Below are 19,068 nucleotides of genomic sequence, written 5' to 3' on the forward strand. Positions count from 1 at the left end.
GTATATCAATCAGGTAAAAAATAATAAACCTAGTGTTGTAATAGAATGAAGCAAGTCAATTGTCTTCCAGTAGCCTGAGATAGATGCCTACTTCAAATCTTGGGCTTTTTACCTGGCAATATGATGAATTTACCATGCTAACAGTAAATTTTTTTGTGATAAGTTTTTCAGTTTATCACAGGGTAAAAGAACAAAAAAAAAACAGTAATAATTAAGGATTCGGTTTTGCCAAGGAAAATTAATTACCGGACGTGGACCATAATATGAGGCTTCAACCTTACCTGGAGTAACAATTTCATGTCAAAGTGCGACGAATGGACCAAGGATCAGTTTCATCAGAACTACTTAAACCATAGGGTTTAATTTGGGCTTATTGAGCCTCAAGCCCAACCAAAAAAGGTTAGGGCTCTAACGGGTAATACGCGGACTATGTCGGCTTATGCCGTCTATATATATCGGATCCAGATTCAAAATTTGAAACCCAAGACGATTAATTTTTACTGTTTTTATTTTCTTCGTATTTCTTTCTTTTGTCATTCCTCCAAAAACAACTATTTTTTGTTTTTTTTATATCCTAAGCAAACTCTCCAACAAATATTCTTCTCTTTTTCTTGTCACATTTGCCTGTTTGCCTCCCGAAATCTTTGAACTTTGTCAAAAAAGAGAGGAAAAACACATATTCTTTTTTCTCTCTGAAAATTAATCTAAAACCAGAAATGAAATCGAAGAATTGTTGAAGGAGATCCGCGGACTACTGGAGCAGCAGATTTCGCTTTCTTCTTAGGCTGATAGTGATAGTCTCAGTTTTGGCAACAGCTTCAGCACTACTCTGAGTTCCCTGATTTCAACAACTATCTCTTTTTTATCCTTTCTCGAGCTGAGGTTTGCTTCTTTTCCTCTGTCCGTTTGTTTTCTCAGTAACTAGTTTAGTAGAATTTTCTTTTCCGGATTTTCGTTTTTTTTTTTTTTTTTTTGAGGAAAAGGATTTTGGGTATTGATTTGATTGTACGGTTTTTATTTCTTTAATGAAATTTCTTTTTATTGGATTGTGTTTCTCTATAGAATATTTGAATTTGGTGACTATAGGTTTAATAATTCTGTAATAGAATTTGCAAAGATTGTATATTTATTGGATTAACAGCATTTTGGGTATTGTTAGTGGTGAATTTCTGCTGGCCTACCTATTTGCTAGTGGTGAACAAGCCTCGAAAGATAGGGAAGCTGCTGTTTGGTGCAACTGGTGAAGGTTGCGTTACTGGTCTTTATTCTCATTTGTCCGAGGTAATTCTTGTTGTTTTTAACCGGTACACAAAGTTTAGAGGCAGATTAGAAGGTGAAGAATAAATGGTGCATATATAACAGTCATCGGTTTTCCTTAACTCAATTTATGCTCTTAAATTTTTTATTTTTGCTATTGCATTGCTTTTACTTTATTCTTCTTTGACATGCTCGCCGCAGAATTTGAAAAAAAAAAAGTCATATTTATGTCTGCATGTTGTGGCATTTCTAAGTCAGGTTAAATTCTTATAGATTTCAACAATTGTTTTATTCATTTGAGGCTGCTGAAGGGGTTGCACCAAGTTTGGAAATAATTGTGTACGCTAGCTTATGAGCGTGTTTTTGTCTAACATCAGGTTTTTTTGGCTGGCCTTTACATTATAATAAGCTCTTTTTACTGTTGCAATTATGACTAATGAAACCCTATTACTATATTTTTTATTTTGTATGCTGCTTTATCAAAATATAAATTGCTAATATCTCAAAAAAAAAAAAAGTTGCTAATTATGTTTCTTTTCTATATGCAGTTTTTTGAGTTGCTTCTCTGAGAAAGCTTTAATTGGGTTCTGTAAACCAATACATTAAGGTTTATATTCTTACTTTTAATGGATGTCGTTCTGATACTTTTTGATGTTATACATTAATTTATTGAAGGCTTGGTGTACATCCATGGATAAATACCTTCCAGGTTTGTTTGTCCTTGCTTATGACCTTGCCGCAGAAGTGCTGAAATTGGACAACAATTTCTTGTTTTCTTCTTGTACTCTTGTTTTTTTATTATAATTCTGTTGTTTGCTTGGAATACTCAAATCTGCTGTAAGTATTTCCTAATTTTGCTTATAATTTACTGTAACTTCAAGTCTATAAAAGCTTGGTATGAATCATTTTTCATTTCTGACTTTCGAGTTTCAGCATTGATTTAGAAGATGTAGTATTAGAATTAGACATTTTTTTCTCTAGTCCTTGATGTTAATGGTTCTTGGGTTTTTTCTGTCACTAGACCATAAAATTGCTGGGCATTGCTAATATATGTTTTAACTAGAATACTATGAAAAGAACTGTTTCTGTTAACTTTTAATAAGAGTTAACATAAAAAAATTTTATTTTATTTTTTTTTTTGGTTGAGCTGTTCGGTGTCCTATTGATTACATACGGCTCTTATGGGTCTCCTGCTGAGAATATTGGATACAAGAGGCTGCTTCTTTGGATTTTGCAATGCTTGAAGAGGTTGTTATAAACTTGCTGTATTTTGGGTTAAATCCTTATATATTTGAACAGTTGTTTTATTCATTTGAGCTAAACATGTTTTTCATCTAGTCGTTGATGTTAATGGTTCTAGGTTTTTTTCCATCACTAGACTATAAACTCATCGGACACTGCTAATATATGTATTACGTAGAATACTACAATAATAGCTGTTTCTGTCTCCCACTAAAATTTTTAGTATTTTGAGTTAGTGAATGAATTGTTGAAGTTATCTCGTTCCTTTTAAGCTTGATCATTTTTAGATCAATGTTTTTTGCCTAATGATCAGGCTTGTGTAGCATTTGGTCAGCTAATTGAAGTCCGGCCATCTTTTCTGGAGGTGGGTATCTTTTGTTTGTTACATTTTAGTTTTCTTACATTTTCTTATTGCAGTTCTTTTAGTAGCATGAAGTGTTACCTTTTTTTAGTATCTATATCATACACTTGTTTCTTTTTATGCATAACACTCTGTGATGTGATTTTTAACTATTTGACAGCCACACTTGAAGAATGTAAGTGGATATATGTTGCAAGTCAATAAAGGCATTGGTGAATGATGTGGCCCTTGAAACATGTAAATTTGGGTAACTTTCTTCTTTGTGCATTCCATGTCTGAATGTCATATATTTTAGATTAAGATGTCTTTTAAAACCATTTTTTTATACCCGTGTCTTTTAGTCTCAATGTCATAAACGTGTCTTTTCATGCCTATCCACCACCTTTTTTTTTTTTTCTTCTGATGTGATTTTTAACTATTTGACAGTCACATTTGAAGAATGTAATTGAATATATGTTACGAATGAATAAGGCCATTGATGAATGATGAAGTAGCACTTTAAGCATGTGAATTTTGGTAACTTTCTTATTTGTGCATTCGATGTCTGAATGTCTTATATGTAGATTAAGATGTCTTTTAAACCATATTTTTGATAGCTTATGCAGATTGACATGCTTCAAACTAATAGTTTTTGGCAGAATGCAATATCTCTTGAATTTAGCCTTTTCTTTTGCTTGCTCACCTCTGCTTGTTCGCATAACATGTTTGTTAAACATGTCAGAAGTGATGGAGGTGTGCTTGCCCCTGTGCCTCTGCCTCTATGTGCTATCGAACTATAGTTATAAAAAATTTTAATATTGTTGCCATCAATATTAGTCTAATAATATAAATATGTAATAAAAAATAAAAATTATTTAAATTAAAATTTATAAGTAAAATTATTAAAGGCATTTTAGTTAATCATTTTTAATATTTTTGGAATTAAAATTTTATTAAAGTGATTTTAGTCGGTTATTTTTAGTACTTTTAAAGTTTAAACTTTTATATAATAAAGAATAGATGATATATAGAATAGGAGATGTGAGATAATATTTTAATGGATGATATATAGATGATTAATAAATTCATATAATAAAGAATATGATATGTGAGAAAATATTTTGATAGTGTTTGTAGAAGTTGAAAATTCCATTGATCATATATAAAATATATATTTATATTAACACTAATGTAAAAGTAAAGACTATTACATATTTTTCTAGCCTATTATTCATAAAAGACTGATAAAAATAAGCCAATTATTTAATTTTCTCTTGCTTTTCTCTTTTTTCTCTTTATTACCTATTCTTGAAAGCAATCCTTGTGTACAGAATTTTTTTTATTGATATTTTCTTGCTGAAATGACAACAATTTTGTTGAAAATTCTCCAATTGTGAGGGATTCAAACTCCGGAAGTAATAAATTAAAGATGAATTAATTTGTGAGGAAAGATGGGTCGAGAATTGCATTATATGGATAAGCATAAAGCATTAGATTTTGATATGGTTCTAATACAATACATATAGGGCATTTGTAGGGGATAAAAAAAACAAATTGGAAAGAAGAAAAATTGTCTACCACAAACCCCTAGATCAAGTAGGAGTCATTAACAAAGAGAAACGGTGACCAACCAAACATGGGTTGGCTACATATTTCCACAATGGAATCGTTTCGGTAGAATGTTGTCTTCCACAAAATAGTAGCAAGAAGTGATGCCTGCTTCTATACGATGGAACCATGCTCGTCTCCAATAAGGATTAATATACAGCACAATGGCAATACTCAGTAGCACCATGACGTAGGACACAACAAAACTTACATAAAAGACATTCATGTCAATTGAGCCATTGTCAGTTGAAGCCGTTGGCGTTAATGAAGATGGTCCATCTGTTGAGCAATTGTTTGGCAACGGTGGGCCACAAAGAAAACGATTTCCCAGGTAGCTGCCTTCTTCGAAGGTTGCAAATTGCGCGGTCCTTTCAGGTGTACTTCCGGATAAATTGTTGTATGCCACACTGAATGAAGACAAGTAAGTCAACCCCACAAGTTGAGAAGGGATTTTCCCGCTCAAGTTGTTGTGAGAAAGATCAAGACTCTCAATTTGCTTGAGTTCAGAAACCGCTGGTGGTATTGGTCCTGTTAAACTGTTGTGAGACAAATTCAAAGCAATGATTTTTCGGAAGTCTTTTACTTCATGGGGAATCTCACCAGTCAACTTGTTGCAAGAGAGATCAATTCCAGAAAGTAAAGTGAGGACTCTTCCCTTGTAAGAGTAGGATATGTTTTTTGTTGTGAACTCTATTGGCTCATCAGGAGAGAAAGAACTGGGAGCTTGTGCAACAGCAGCGACATAACGGACATACTCTTGGGATACATCATTTAGTGTTGTAATCTTCAGGCAAGGAGGAATTGTACCCGAAAGTTTGTTATTAGAAAGATCAATCAAGCTTAACTGACCCAACTTGCATAACTGAACCGGAATCTCACCTTCAAAGTGGTTGTTATTTAGGAGAAGGTAACTCAACTGAGAAAGCCTGCCAATCCAATTTGGAATGCTTCCAGTTAAGCGGTTATTACTGAGATCTAATGTCACCAAGATAGTGCTGTTACGAAATGCATCTATGAGTGGCCCTTGTAGCTTGTTTCTTGATAAATGAACTTGACTGATCCATAAAGGGCTGAAGCAAGATGGCAGACTCCCAGAGATACTGTTCACCGAAAGATCCAGAAGTTTAAGATTAAGATTGAGCTGGCAAAACTCCTTGGGGATTGGAACTTCAAGATGATTATTTGCCATGACAATTTCTTCCAAACTTGACATATTCCCCATCCACCTTGGTATCCGACCAAAAAGTTTGTTCTTGCTTAAATCTAATGTTGACAAACCTGAAATATTCTCCATCCATCTTGGTATATCACCAAATAGTTGGTTATCGCTAAGATCCAATGTTGTCAAAAAGGTACAATTAGACAAACAATCTGGGATCCTTCCAGAGAAGAGATTCATATCCAGTTGCAACTCCCTCAAGTTTATCAAGTTAAAATTTGAAGAGAACATCGAGCCTTGCAATCTGTTGTTTGACAATATAAGAACACTTAATAAGGAACAGCCCATTGCCAAGTGCTCTGGTAATCCTCCTGTCAATTTGTTGTTAGACAAGTCCAAGGTTTGTAGAGAATTCATATCTCCGATTGAAACTGGAATGCTACCGCCAAAAATATTTTTTGACATGTTCAAAAACCATAATGATGGTAGTTTTGCTCCAATTTCATTTGGAATGTTGCCATAGAAGGAATTTTTGGAGATATCCAACTGTGATAAAGCTGTATGAGAAAGGGAAGGTAACTGAAATGGTCCCAGGAAAGAGTTGTTGGCGAGAACTAATTCATATAAATTTGTGTTGTTCTCCAACAACCAATTTGGAAATTCCCCTTTCAAATTGATGCTAGATAGATCAACATGCCGCAAGTCATGTTGATGATAGAGAAATTGAGGAAATGATCCAGCATCTCCACAACAAGATATGCTGATCTCATAAAGTTGGAATGTTGGGGCCAAAGAATGCATCTCGGTTTCAGCATATATGGTATTGTTGTCTGCATCCATGTACCGGAGTTTTGAAAGGTTGAACAAGGGTCCTAATGAGCTTGGGATTTCAAAGTAATTGTTTGAAAGACTCAATGTTTGGAGGGATTTTAGATTCCTAAGGACAAATATATCTCCAGAAAATTGATTGGATGAGAGATCTAAACTTTCAAGGGATGTTAGACTCTCAAGAACAGATATATTTCCAGAAAACTGATTGGAATAAAGATATAAACTTTCAAGCGAAGTGAGATTGGAGAAGCACTCGGGCAAGTTACCCCTTAAATTATTGTAGCCAATACACAAGTTTTGGAGATTTGTCAATTCACAAAAACCTGCAAAAGTAGCATTATATTAAATAAATGAAGAAGGTGCCATGGGTTGGAAAAAAAAAAAAATCCTAGTCTCTTCATCCCTTGCATATTGTCACTTATTGACTTTTATGAAATTTAGAAAGATCAAAAGAAAAAAAGGTAATACATAATGAAAATTTAAGAAAATTTGGTGTTTGTTCAGTATATAATAAGTTATTTTTTAAGTAGTTATGATGAAGGGTAATATTATATAAGAATAATATATGCAGAGTAACATTTCGTATGGTAGAATCTTTCAAATGCAAAAGGGACAACATAAGTATAGGACGGAGGGCCAAGAACTGAAATCAAAGGTAAGGTATGTATCAATCTTAACCTTGGGAATGTAAGGTGCCATTGAGTCCGCAGTCCAATAATATTAGATTCTTGAGAGAAGGCATTGCTCCAATTTTTTGAAGAAAGTTGTTTTCCAGGGAAGTGTCCCACATGACCAAGGATTCCAAATTCTTCAAATGAATTGGACCTATTTCAATATATGTATACACGGAAACGTAAGAAGATATATTTAAAGTAACAAAAAAAAAAGGATAATATCATAATATGTATGCAATTAACAATAAACTCGCATCCTATCATAAATTACAACTTTAACAATTGTATAAATATTTATTTCATACTATTAAGTCAATTAATTAAGATGTTTATTTTGGAAGAAAATCAAAATGCATTTTTAAATCTAGAAAAAAAAAGTAAAAAACATATCAAAGTTACGAATTATGTTTTGAATTGAAAATGATACTACTACTTAATAAGTAATTGAAAAATGAATAAAATTTTTAAGGGAAGTTAGCATTCCAATATCTTGAATAAAATTGAAAGGGAAAAATGAATCTTCTAACATCAACTCTTCCAAATTCGTCAAATTTTACCATTCTGATCAATGAAAGTTAGAAATTATGAAAATTAAGAAGTATGTTATGACAAAAAATAGTTGCAAATGACAACCAATAAAATAGTTCTCCAAAATAAGTCTCAAGTATAGTATATGCATATAAGCTATGAGATTTAGCCAACGATTCATGTCTTTTCTGTGAGGGTTGATCCTGTAAGGTGATAATTTAAATCTTTAGCACTACTTAAGTTAAGGATTATCATAGAAAAAAGTATATATAAATATAAATACAGTCACTTTTGTTGACTCATTTTAAAGGATAAAGACAAAAGTTTTAGGAAAAGGTTCAATATTAAATTTAACATATGTAAATTATTTATTTTTATAATTTTTTATATATTAATCAAATTTATTTACATAAAAAGACTATTGATTAAATTTACCATTAGTCAAGCATATTTGAAAAAATCATTTAACAAAAGAAAAATCACAATGAAAAAGAATTTTAGGGCAAAAGTTAACTATTAAGTATATGAAAAATTTTCTATCTATATATTGGAATAATAAGAGAAATTATGTTAAAAAAAACTTTCAAAAAGTATTCAATAATGTCATATGTGAGAAAAATGGGAAGAATTTATAAGAATAAATAGGGGAAACAAAATGATTTGATAAAATTAATGAGTGGGTGGAGTAGGGAATAAAAACATAATACAAAAATTTTAATTTTTTTATTGAAATGTGAAAAAAAAAATTTAAATCAAACTATAGATAATATATATATATATATATATATGTCAATAACCGAACGTTAAAGTTATGCCATTTCAATCTAATGTAAGAATTTGGTAACATAAGGCTTGATGTTTTTATTAATTTCTTTTTTAAAATATTTTTATAAAATTTTATAGTTTTTTATATTTCTCAAATAATATGTTCTATTATCAACAAGAAAATTCTAACAAAATTTCATAATAATTATGAAAAAAAATAAAGGAAGTAAATAGAATTAAAATTGAAATAAAATAAAAAATTGACAATTTGGATAAAAAAAAGTTTTAAATATTTAGAAGTGATAAAGAAAAGAATAAAAATGATATAATTGATTAATATATTTACCTCACTTTTAAATAAAAAATTAATAGATAAAAACAAATTAAAAAACATACTCTTTTTTTTCTCAAATTAAATTTTCATATATTGTTTGGATTGTCACAAATTTGTTTTCATTTCCTTTAACACCTACAATTCATATTTTAAAAATTTTTCATATTTTTTATTTTTTAGAATTTAAATATATAGTTTATTAATATTGTAAAAAAAGGGGAAGAAATAATGTTTAAATAATAATAAAAATTTTATTAGGCTTATATAAAAAAAACAAGAAAATTGTCACACATTATTAAAATTAAGTTTAAAATTATCTAAAAAAAAAATCAAGTTTGAAGTTTGGATTAGGGTGACATGGTGGTAAAAGTTATTTAATTCAAATAGGAAACAGATAAAGAGTAAAATAAATGTTTGACCAGTACCTTTCCCTAATTGCTTAAATAAATGTTGTTAATAATAGTAATTATAAGAGAAAAGCATTGCATATAATCATCATAACTTACGGGTAGCCAATGTTCCATTAAAACTAAAACCATCCAAATAAAGAGTCTTCAACGATGGGAACAAGTCCAACGATTGTGGTGAAAGGCTACAAGCTGTAATTGATACAATTATTATAACATGAAACGTAAAGAAGTTAGTAATACAATTAAATCTTTTCGTATGATTTGTAAATACACATATTATATATTTTTATTCCCCCAAATTTAAATCAAGATGTACTTCCCTGTAAAAATAAATGTAGTCTTTTGATTCAAAATAGAGAAAGGCACAATATTAAATTACAATCAATTTGAATTTGCTTTTAATTTTTCTAATGAAAAAATAAAACAAAACCGTAGTGTTTACAATTTTGTGCAACTTAAATTTCATTAATAATCAGGTTACAGAAGTACAATATTGTCTAGCAAAAGTTTACATAGACAAGAGCAATTTAATAGTAATATACAATTTATTAACATTACTGATTAATCACTTAAATAAAAAATTACCTAAATAAAAGAGAGGGCAAATGTTTTAATTAGTTTGAATTTTAATTTTTTAAAGTTTTTAGAGGTGTAATTCATTCAAACATGCATGAACAAATTGATGAAGAAACAATTTTGTTTTAGCAGTGCCTCTGGTGTAATGGCAGGATATAAATAGATTCTCTAAGTTGCTCAAAGCATCTAACCCTGAGAAGAATCATAAATAGAAATATAATTAAATTAAATTAAAAATAAAAAATGATATTCTTGCATTTGTGCTTTAAAGCATATACTTAAGTATTATATAATAATAAAATATCATTCAATAACTCTAGAAAGAGAGAAAAGAAAGAGAGGGGGTAGTTTTACCTTTAAGATTTATTGATTCGTTCAAGTTGTAGCCTCCTAAAGACAAAGACTTTAGATTTGAAAGCATACCAAGGGATGACAATATGCTATAGTTGAAGAGATTCCTACTCAAATCAAGCACTTCCAGATTGATCAACCTTAGTTTCGTTTCATTTTCTGTATAACATTAATTTACATAATTAATTTCATTACTTTTTAATTTCTTAATTAATTATAAATAATTGAAAACTCTTTTTGGAAAAGTACAAAAATTTCCACTGAAATATTCTAGTTTGTAAACATGTAAATTATACATTTCCCAAGAAATTGTGTTAAATACCTTTGGATGAAACAAAGTCATTCACTTGGTTATCCGAGATGTCTAATTCCACTAAATTGGTCAAATCATTTAATTCTGAAGATAGAATTACAAAAAAAAAACTAATAATTAATTAACAAATCATATAAAACCCAAACATATATAGATTTTAAACCATATTTACCTTTAATATGTATCGGCCCATCCAATTTGTTTCTTTTTATATATAAAGACTTCAAATTTGAAAGCGCAACAAGGGATAAGAATATGCTGTTGTTGAAGAGATTTTCACTTAAACCAAACACCTCAAGTTTGATCAACCTCAATTGTTCATTCTGTGAAAAATTAGTAACAATTTCACCTTCAAAAGAATATCTAATTATTATATATATTTATTATTCAAATTCAGTATATGTTGACTTACACTTTGAAATAAAGATCCGAGACTCTCAATTTGATTTTCGCCTAAATACAACTCATTTAAGTTTGTCAAATTATTGAATTCTGTTCAAATCCAATCAAATATATATCAATCTAGTTATTCCTTTTTAAAACCATGAGATTTTTAAAACAACCCTACCTTGCAAATTAACAATTCCTTTTAATCCGCAATTCTGCAAACGCAAAGATTTTAAAGATGTAAAATCATCTAGATGTGATAGGATGTTGTTTCCTAATACATTGCCATATAAATCCAGAGTCTCTAAGTTGTTCAATTTTGATAACCTCTTCATACCTATTACCAATAATATTACAAAATTTTAGTAAATAATCACTACTTTATAAATATATATATCTCAATTACAAAACAAACGTTTTTTACTTTAACCTGATTTTTATATATAACACAATATTAACATTACCCTTTATAGGATTTGACCCAGTGAATTGGTTTTCTGCTAGATTTAAAGACTTGAGTGATGAAAGTTCGCTTAAGGATGCTAAAATGCTATCATTGAATTGATTAACACTTAAGTCAAGGATCTCTAGTTTGTCCAATTTCGATGACAACCTTTCAAAACCTACAAGAAAAAACATAGCATTTAGTGACTTTAAAAAAAAAGAAATAAAAAATATTTAAATAAGATGAACAAAATTGGTAATCAATAAAAATGATTTTTCAAATGTAAAATATTTATCGAAGTAGCAGTTAGCAATTAGGTGAACATGAATGAACCTTGATTTTCAACAAAACCAGCAATGAAATTACCACCCACAGAAAGACTCTTCAATTCCTCAAAAGGAAGAAACAAAGAGGCATTGAGATACCAATAATTTCTCCCACTCCAATCGTACTCTACATCACCATAATAATAATAAGAAACTAAATCACCATAGACTTCTGTGATTGTAAGATTAAGGAAAAGTCGGATTATTCGTCCAGTGGAAGTGTTGCACTCAACCCTTTTTCATTGACAACAATCTGAACTCTGTTTTCCCTCCTCCACCCAATAATTCTCTACATTTTTTATATGAGTAAAGAAAGGTTTGAGTTGCAAGAGAGCCGTTTTTTCTTGCTCCCAACACTTTTCACATTCACAACACCTTCCTAATAGGAACGATACCAAAACCACCCATAACCATTTCCACTCCCTCTCAATTAATTAATGTACTTTCAAATAACTTAATATTAACTCTATCGCTATGCATTTGGCATCACTACACCTTTGGGGTTTATATACTAGAAAGTCACTTGAAAGGATACAACCTTGTTTCCCAGAAATTCATTGAAAATGGCACACTCAGTCCTGACGTACTTGTCAAATTCCAAAGCACCAAGAAAATATTTTTCCATGAGACGTCCTACAATTTTTTTTTTTGTGGAAACTAAAAGTAAGCAGAGACTCTAACAATAATATACACTCCATCTTAATTATAACATCATTAATGTCTTATAGTAACACCGATAACAAAAATTAATACTTACTCTTGTTTTAATGTAAATCCTAATTAAAGTTTCTGTTTTGCTTTTTTATTTTAATTTTTTAGAATACTTTAGTAACCCTTTTAACCACTTCATTTTCTTTTTTGCTAAAACAGTTTTAGGATGTACTTCGAAGAAAAAAAAAGTGAAAAGATGAATAAAAGAAGGTGGCAAAGTGGAAAAAAAATAAATTTTAGGTATGTTTGGTAGAAAAGAAAATTAAAAAAAAAAAGAAAAATTATTATTTTCACACTTAATAAAAATAAATCACTCTAAAAGGAAAAGAAAAAATGAAAAATAAAAATAAAAGAGGTGTGAGCATGTATTGTATATTTATAAAATTATCCATCATATTTAAATTTTTTATCTTAATTTACAAAAAGTTATAATAATAAAATTATATTTTCTTCCATTTTCTAACTCTACTAAACAATGAATGAAAAAATTACATTTTTTTTCAACATTTTCATTGTTCTATCCAAGCACATCAATTTAAATAAAATATATATTTTTTATTTTTTTATCCCCCTACTAAGCAAAGCCTCTATTTAGGATTTTTTTTTTTGATTTGCCATCCTTGCTAGGGTATTGTCAAAGTCCATGTAAATATTAAATATTTCCACAACTAAAGGGAGACGTTATGGCCCATTGTAGCTTTTCTACCTATATCAAGTTGGGGAGGAAAGTGGAATGTATTTTAATTGCCATGACCAGTTGATACTAGACTTTTGTTTAACAACTACATTATTAGTTAGGAGACTTTGACTTTGGCGTCAACCATGAAAAAGAATCATAGATCGGTCTATACGCCATTCTTATGATAGGATGGTGGATTCCTCACCCCTTGCTCCCTGAAAAATATAAATTTGATATGGTAGTAGTTAAATAAAAACAGAGTTATCTTTATTACTATGTTTGCCGTGTTTCTCGATTCTACTTGATGAATGGTTTATAGTCTACCAATAGACTTTGACTTATCGTCAACTGACATAAATTATTTCCAAACTAGAAAACTAACAGAAATGCAAGGGAGTTAGAATATATAATTTATTTAATTTTTTATTTAATTATTGATTTTATTATGATAATATATATTTTTTTAAGTTTCTAATTTATCCTTTATATATCTGATTGAAAAAATATTATACACCTAAATTCTCTTGAAATTACAATCTTTTAAGTGTTAGCTTTAATAATATGTCAATTAATTTAAGAAATTGTTGACATATTTATTTTTTGTTAAATGTTTGATAAATATGCATTTTTTAAAACTTAATTACTAAGAGAAATAAATATATTAGTAATTTGCTATTTTTCTCGACTATGTTTAATTAAAGGTATAATTTTTTATTTTAAAAGAATATAAATTAGTTGAGTTTTTTTTTATCAATGAACAATATATGTTTATACCTCTTTCAATGATTTAGATTTCGTCTTGTCGATAAATTTATATAATATTTTTAATTTTATGTAAAATTTATAATTTTAATAGAATTTTAAAAAATTTATATTGATTTATCCAAAAAAGAAAACTTTTTAAGCTCCTGAATCAAAAATTATAAATTTTACACCGGCGTGAATTGTAATGAGCTGCTGACCAAACTCAAAGGAAGTTGGGCTCAAGGGAATGATCAGGTCTGACTTGTCTGTAAAATTTGATCCTATTAGCCCATAGTTTTAGGCCTGTTCATAGGTTTAGGTAAGGGATATATCCAAACTTTAGTGTTAAACAAGAATAAAATTATCCGGGTCCTTAGATAAAAACATGCACGAGAAGTTGGTGTTCAATTATAGGAGCCCGATTACATCAGGTCCTATTGATATTCCAATGGCACAAGAGAGGTTGATGCTGACAAATAGAGCCCAAAAGTGTCTGGACCTCTTAATTGCGTAAGACCTCCAAGCCCAAAGGTTCATGGTGACTGCAACAAAGAAAAGTCAGGTGTGGACTATGGTGATCATACATTATGGGCAGCACTGTTTCAGGACATGAAACCCACTTGACTTGACCATGTGTCTTTCTTAATTTTTTCTGGAAAGGTGAGATGGTCATACAAATGTTTTCTTCTACAATCAGAGGACAAGCCTTACGTCTGGTAACAACTGCTTTTTATGCATGTGGTTCCCATATCTTCAATACTGTAAGGTGTTTTCACACTGTATGCTGCTTAAGAGTAATGTTTTGAGGTGTAGACATTAACTAGCGGCTATAAGACAATACAACTATTTTCATCTTTCATTGCAATGTGGTTGACATGGCTTAGTCGAATTCTTTAACATACGCTTGGCAATGCCTTCAAAGTTGCAATGAATACCAACCTCTTTTATTCAATTTAACTAAATATTGTAGCCCACGACATCTACATTCTTTAAATTCTTGTCCACAAAAATAAACGAATATAACTTTCACCCTGTTCATTTAAACAAAGGACCACACCCTGCTGGCAAATATACAAGACAAAAAACAATAGCAAAAATTAGAAGCTACACCTTGCTTGCTTTGCATGGATTCAGAAGTTTGTTAATTCTTGACAAAAGCTGAAAAGCCTATTGAAAAGTTGTGGAACAAGAGTTTTATAGCTTTTGCTTTTTGCAGTAGGAGATGGAAGACTTCAAGGACCCGCAATGGTATTAATTTGGAATTTTAGATTTCTGCAAAAGTTGCTGAGAATTTAAGATATCATCAACTAATCACCAGAGGTTAGGATTTACTGATGATAATGAATAATAACTTTTATGAATTTGCTTGGTAGAATAATGGACTTTTAGTTTCAATGATCATGTTCAAATCCTAGCAGCAACCTCGAATACTAAAATAAATAAAAACATTTATAAACCTACATAACAATCCAAAATTTGAAGTTGAATGAACTATTATCTTAGTACTATTATAAAATAAGAAATCAGAAAAAGGAGTATCTAATAAACAAATTATTTATTCTAATTAAGATGATGAAGATATATTTAACCATTTCCTTATTGTTTTTGAGGCTAAATGAAGAGATTTTCAATTATAGATCACTAAATGTATGCTACCGTACATAATTCTTTTATGGCATTTTGTGTTTGGAACCTAATGATTCAATGCATATATATACTTCATGTACACAAATTAACAATCAGAAAAAGAAAAAGCATAGTTGCATTGCATTTAAAAGCATTTAACATGACTGCATTTACATCCAGCTTGTATTAGCAGCTGCATATATAATCACGACACAGGCAACTTGCAAAATCATTTATTAACAATAACTTGCTCTAATATATCAAGTTGACAATCGTTAATCAATGTAATTCTGGATGGATTTTAAAAATACATAAAATTTATTTATTAAAAAATCCCATATAAAAATGCCAATCGACGAGAAAAAGACCAAGCTGAATCCATGTACTATAGTTTCTTTAGCTTGCTTGTAGTGATAAGAAGTCGGCCATTAACCCCCCACCGAAGTACAAGTTCAGTTCATTGTTATCGGGCTTCAACGAGATCCCAATTGTAAGGAGACAGATTTTATTCTAATTTTAATGGAAACCCAAGAATGTATGGTTCAAGAATTTTAATTGGTACACGAAGTTTTGAGGCAGATTACAAAGTGAATTATAGATGGTGCATTTATAACATTGATCCTTTTTTCTGAAATCAAGTTATGCTCATAAATTTATCATTGTTGCTATTGGCTTTGCTTTTATTTTATTCTTTTTGACATGTTTTCTATCGAATTAAAAAAAAATTCCTATTTATGTTTGCACATTATGGCATTTCTAATTCACCTTTTAGATGATACGGAGGATTTTTTAATTATATAATCATATATATTTTTTAATAATGGTAATTCTAAGAATGAAATAAAATTAAAATTAAAAAAATAAGTATCTTAAAATAAGTACATATAAACTGCATAATTTATATTATAAACATATTAGCAAGTGTAGTTGATGTACTATTCATTTATTTTAAATATTTATATTTTATTATATAACTTATTTCTTTTAATATAAATAATATAATAATACATTTATTATATTTTAAAAATGAAACAACAAATAATAAAAAGCAAATAAAAATGTTAATCAAGCAGAGCCTAAATAATTAAAATATAACAAATTAATACAAGTGATAACAATCTTTTGTGGAGATCATTTGGACTTCTAATGCTCAAAACGCTCTAAAAACTTCGTAACCGTACAGCTGCTTATTTCATCTTAAGCTCTTATAACGACTTACCATAGCGATTTTTTTCTCAATTGCTAATGCAAAGGGATTAGAGATAGCAAAACCCAATCGTCCTAATGGCTTTCATATTGGTCTGCCCGAGTGGGATAATTTTTTATATTTCATAGGCAAAACAGAGAACTTATGGTATATGGCTGTCCCACCAATCTTACAAGATCATTTTGTTATTATTTTTTATTAAAATACTATAATTGTTCTTTTTAAATGACTTTTACATGTTCATATTTAGAGATTTTTAAATTAAATACGAAAAGGTGAAACTTATTTTGTTGGGATTGTAATTTTATTTTATTTTTTTTATTGTTTGAAGTTTTTTCCATTTAAAATATGGTAGTTATAAATTATTGTGCAAATTAAAATGCATTTTTTGTTCTAAATTTTGTAATTATTGATACGAAGGTATGTGTAACATAAATATTTTTGTATTAATAATTCAATTAAAATGATTTTTATTAAAAAAAAATGAATGGGACGAAATGTGACAAATATAGATGCCCCCCCCCCCCCTACCCAACCCACTTCATTGCAATCCTAGAGGAGACCTCTTCTGCGTCGTGCTGGTCTAACTTTGCATTAATTGTTAGGCTTTCCATATTCCTTAATTAAATATTGTGTTAGGATCATAAAAAATCAAATATTTATATTTATATTTATATTTGATGTATTATGACGTTACATATTGTTAATGAATTATATAATAATATTTTATAATATTTATATATTATCAGTATATACTTGAAAGATTAATCGGTTAAAGACACGTGTTTTTGTACGATGTCCTGGCCTTCACTTTCGATGGCAATCAATTATTTATAATATCTAGTACTGACATGAACACTGGACAAGCTACTTGGTCATGAAAAATGTGTAAAAATTCGTAACGACAATCAATTGCGGCAATGCCCTTGGTTCGAGAATCTTGTAGTAGGAACCTTCAATAGATATTCTTTAAATGAGTGCTGAATCTATATTATTGATTTTTTCTTTCGATTACTTAAGACTTCTAACTATATACGGTCTTTTTCTTCTTCTGATTGTTTGAGATTTACTGTTGCACCTAAGAAATCACTTGGCAAGAGAATTTAGAACAAAGAACAATGTGCAATGTAAGTTATAACGTCAATTTCACATCCCAATTTCACTGCGTTATTGCAGTAAAATTCAATTAAATTTCCTGAAGATGCCTTTCATTAAAACTCAAAACAGGAAAGTTAAAAACTTAAAAGCTGAAATTTTCTTTGTGGAAATGAATATTGATTGGCTACATATATTCACGCTAGTCTGACATTAACTACTATATTACAACTTTAAGGCGTCACCATCTAATAATGATAAAGTTCAAATCTAGCCATCCATCATTTTTTGTCCGTTGCTAAATCAAATTGAGTTTATAATTAATTATAAGGGTTAAATGTTCAATTTAATCCCAATTTAATTATAAGGGTTAAATGTTCAATTTATTCAAATAATTTCATATACCAATAGTACACAACTATATATCAATGAGAAAATCCTGCCCAATTATAATGTCATGAGGTGGAAATTGCAATTGTCATGAGGTGGAAATTGCAATTATTGAAAAAACCTTGACTTAGGCTTAATCAATCCTCAAACTTAAAATTTGGATACATTTCATTTCTATTGAGTTTAAATGGTATATTTAAAGTTTCTTTTCATTTATTTTAGCATTTATTATTAAACGCATTGCATGCAAATATTTTTAAATAATAATTATATATACTGTAGAATTACATATTGTACAAATAACTGAAACTGATAATTTGTATATTAATTGAAATTTACATCAGCAAGTAAGGTTTCTTTCATGTGTAAAACATAATAGATTAACATAAATTTTATTACCTACAATGTTAATGTAAAATTAAAACTATAAAAATAAGGCAAGTCAATTTAAATTTCAATTCTTTTTCTAACCAAGCACATCAATAAAAAAATATTTTTTTCATTTTTTTAATTTTCTATATTTTCAATTCTCTATCACCATACTAAGCAAAACCTTTATTAATAAATTTTTTTTGGTTTGCCAACCTTGCTAGGTTATTGTCGAATTTCATATCAAAGTTAAATATTTCCACAACTAAAGGAAGAAATTATTGCCTATTGTAGCTTTTCTATCTATCAAGTTGGGGTCAGGATGAGCTGTGTCCAGACTTTTGTTTAACATATTGCATTATTATCTAGGAGACCTTGACTTAGGCGTCAACCATGAAATAAGAACCATAAATCGGTCTACACGCCATCTTCAAGAGAAGACGGTGGATTCTCGTACCCTCTCTTCCTTGTAAGATATAAACTTGGTATGGTAATAGTCAAATATACATAAAGAATTATCACTTTTATATTATTTATCGTGTTTTTTGGTTTTGCTTAATGAATGACTTATGATCTATAAATAGACTTTTGATTTGGCGTTAATTGACACAAATCATTTCCAAACTAGAAAATCATTCACCATGCAAGGGAGTTAGAATATATAATTTATTTTTATTTGATTATTGATTTCGTTATGATAA

At 29.3% G+C, this 19,068-nt stretch overlaps 1 protein-coding gene and 1 pseudogene across 2 annotated transcripts in view; one reads left to right on the forward strand and one right to left on the reverse strand.

Moving 5' to 3' along the window:
* The first annotated feature begins 495 nt into the window (after window positions 1-495).
* Window positions 496-19,068, forward strand: part of LOC111303325 (uncharacterized) — a 98,516-nt gene continuing 79,943 nt past the window's right edge. The window contains exons 1-5 of one of the 2 annotated variants that reach the window (XM_089742235.1): window positions 496-882; window positions 1,160-1,281; window positions 1,531-1,634; window positions 1,806-2,505; window positions 2,813-2,863. In XM_089742235.1, the coding sequence (XP_089598361.1) occupies window positions 2,494-2,505; window positions 2,813-2,863 (63 nt within the window). In that variant the 5' untranslated portion in view covers window positions 496-882; window positions 1,160-1,281; window positions 1,531-1,634; window positions 1,806-2,493. The remainder of the gene's footprint in view (window positions 883-1,159; window positions 1,282-1,530; window positions 1,635-1,805; window positions 2,506-2,812; window positions 2,864-19,068) is intronic. The other variant, XM_089742236.1, reaches the window with a different exon arrangement.
* On the reverse strand, window positions 4,308-11,960 carry LOC111303315 (cuscuta receptor 1-like; annotated as a pseudogene).

The sequence above is a fragment of the Durio zibethinus genome, chromosome 13 (genome assembly GCF_047325235.1).
Source record: "Durio zibethinus cultivar Kanyao isolate XHJ-2024 chromosome 13, ASM4732523v1, whole genome shotgun sequence".
NCBI classification, from domain to species: Eukaryota; Viridiplantae; Streptophyta; class Magnoliopsida; order Malvales; family Malvaceae; genus Durio; species Durio zibethinus.